This window comes from Carya illinoinensis, chromosome 9 (genome assembly GCF_018687715.1).
Source record: "Carya illinoinensis cultivar Pawnee chromosome 9, C.illinoinensisPawnee_v1, whole genome shotgun sequence".
Lineage (NCBI taxonomy): Eukaryota > Viridiplantae > Streptophyta > Magnoliopsida > Fagales > Juglandaceae > Carya > Carya illinoinensis.
The window spans coordinates 28,163,313-28,165,725 of NC_056760.1; the positions used below are offsets into that span (position 1 = coordinate 28,163,313).

Consider the following 2,413-nt stretch of genomic DNA (forward strand, 5'->3'; position numbering starts at 1 on the left):
TTCCATTTACAAGCATTGAAATAGTAACTATGTAAAAATCTAGCGAGTGCCAAGATGGACATTTGGTAGTTGGTACTCTGCATATAGGAGCATTGGCAATAGCATCAACTTGGCTATCCCATTAATCAAAATTTGCCTAATTTAACATTTTCTGACTTTTTTCTACCTACTCAAAACTTAATCCCATATTAAATTATTCATCTAAAGTCTATATAATAATAAAATATCATTTATTTTAGACTTTTTATTATAATTTTTATCTAATTTATTTTTATTTTTTATATTTTGAAGATCTATTGATCATATTTTATTTTTTATATTATGTATTTTTACCATAATTTATAATGTGTACATTTTTATGGTGTTTGGCCAGATTGAACCGATGGTGAAGGAAGCCATTTCTCAAACAAAAATTTTGTATACAGTCAATTTTGGTATTCCTTGTATACTCCACTACTGTAATTAGTTGCGTCACTTTTTTTTAACATAAAATAACTACTTTGGCCGATCACATCATTGGAATGCACAAGGAATATGCAAAATAATTATATGTAATAGAACTCTTTCAAAAAGTTGAAGGAAATAGGTTTGCTCAGGAAGCCGCTTGATGGAAATAGAACGGGGATAAACGAGGAAATGGAAATAAACATGGGGGAGGGAACGTTTGAGAAAAAACTAATAATAATAAAGTAAGATGATTGATCAATAGTAACCAAATATGTTGAACTTGTTCGGCTTATTGTAGCTAAAAAGTTAAATGACTTTGGAAAGGCCAAGCCAATGCCAGTGTTGTATGACTAGCTAAAAAATTTGTGGACCCATGTTGAGTTGAGCATTCCATAAGTAAAATAAATGAGTTCCAGAATAAACTCTAGCTATAAGCATTAGTATGATATTATAGAGTTCCACTTTAAAGCAGTCCAACAGAGATTGTGGGTTTAACAGCCTCCCTCTCTACTTCTGCCAGGTCAGAAATTTCACCAAAATAAGAACAACCTCAACACACTGTATTACATCTCACAAAAGCAGAATTTGCCCCCTTCAGCAATTTCATTGAAGCTTTCCATCGCCAATAGCCCCCTTCAGCAACATAAGAAATTTCCACCTCTTTGCACCACTGCATGACAACAATGGAATTTCTAGGGATGAAATCAATTGTGCCGTAAATGTTGCATTCTCGGTAGAACTGTTGATTGGCATGTGTATAGAGGGTATCTTGGACTGCATCAATGTGAAATTGGTACAAGATTGATAGGTTTGAGTTTGACATTAGAGCCACTGCCTGATGCTTGATTGCACCCGCGTTGTTACGAAACCCCATATCTCGTGCAATGAAGCCCTTGCCCTTGCCAAACACAGCTTGTACACAGAAAAAGAAAATATAATTCCTAATAAGTTTGCAAGTATATATCTCACCTTCTTGCATATAAAAAACAAAGATAGAAGTATCTCTCTAATTTTTGTTTGAAAGAATCTAAATTTAAAAAGAGAGACACCGTGAAGTAAGCTCAACAAAAACTCGAAAATTAGCTTTGCCCTCATTTTCACATATCAGGCTAAATTATCTGTATAAGATAATGATTGCTATAATCACAAGAAGTCTTACCAAATGTTGTAATTGAAAAAGTTGGCGTCCCATCCACAAAGTTGAGATTTCCAGATACAATTGTTGTAGTCATTCCATTGCCAACCATCACCACGTTCCACTTTTCCCAAATAAATTCTGCTGTTGTGTTGATTTCATCTTTGAAAATTCTGTTGTCCACAGGTTCAAGAGAGACAGGAGTGGGTCTTGGGTTTAGGGGGCTTTGAGAGAGATGGAGATGTCTGTGTCGCGAGGTTTTAGTTCTAGTCCAAAGAGAGGTTGGGCAGAGATGTCTGTGTCGCAAGTGGGTGCAAAGCCATGCAAAGGGGGAAGGAATGGGTAGCCGTAAATCCAGATTCATGCATCTCTGTGAGAGGGGGGAAGGGGAGTAAATTTTCAAATCCCATGTTGTGTATCCACACGATAGTAAAGATGTGAAGCCTACGTGTCACTTAGATATTGGCGGGCTGCTATTTGGAAGTGGTTGGACGGACTTCTAAGATTTTCTCTAGATTATATCTTTCCCTCCCTTGCTCTCAAAAAACAAAAGCAAAATGCAATTTCTATAGCCTTTTATGAAAGAAAGTTGTAAGAAAGTTGTAGCTAAGCTTAAGATCTAAAGTCACCCATTCGTGAGGGTATCTACGAATTATTATGGGGCTCATAAGCCCAATAGTTTATCTTTCGGCCGGTTGAGATTTAGTTGATAATTTTAAATGATATTAATGAGCCATTACTTTACAAAACAGGATTGAGGTTTATCGAGTAAATTTGAGGAGCCCAAGAGTCCAAAAGTTATTAATGGTGCATTATTGAATTTTAGTGGAT

General features: G+C 35.7%; 1 protein-coding gene across 1 annotated transcript; it reads right to left on the reverse strand.

The window, feature by feature from the left end:
- Nucleotides 1-857: 857 nt before the first annotated feature.
- Nucleotides 858-2,071, reverse strand: LOC122274978 (pectinesterase 2.2-like). Its single transcript, XM_043083865.1, has 2 exons — nt 1,607-2,071; nt 858-1,359 (listed from the first exon to the last, which is right to left on the reverse strand). Exons 1-2 carry the CDS (start codon nt 1,944-1,946, stop codon nt 998-1,000), a joined length of 702 nt encoding a protein of 233 aa, XP_042939799.1. The 5' UTR covers nt 1,947-2,071; the 3' UTR covers nt 858-997.
- Between the last annotated feature and the right edge of the window lie 342 nt (nt 2,072-2,413).

Excerpts from the sequence above, each read along its gene's own strand:
- LOC122274978 (XM_043083865.1), bottom strand. The coding sequence starts at position 1,946 with ATGAATCTGGATTTACGGCTACCCATTCCTTCCCCCTTTGCATGGCTT. Across the intron at positions 1,360-1,606 it reads TTTTTCAATTACAACATTTG|CTGTGTTTGGCAAGGGCAAG; the intron begins GTAAGACTTCTT and ends TCTGTGTACAAG.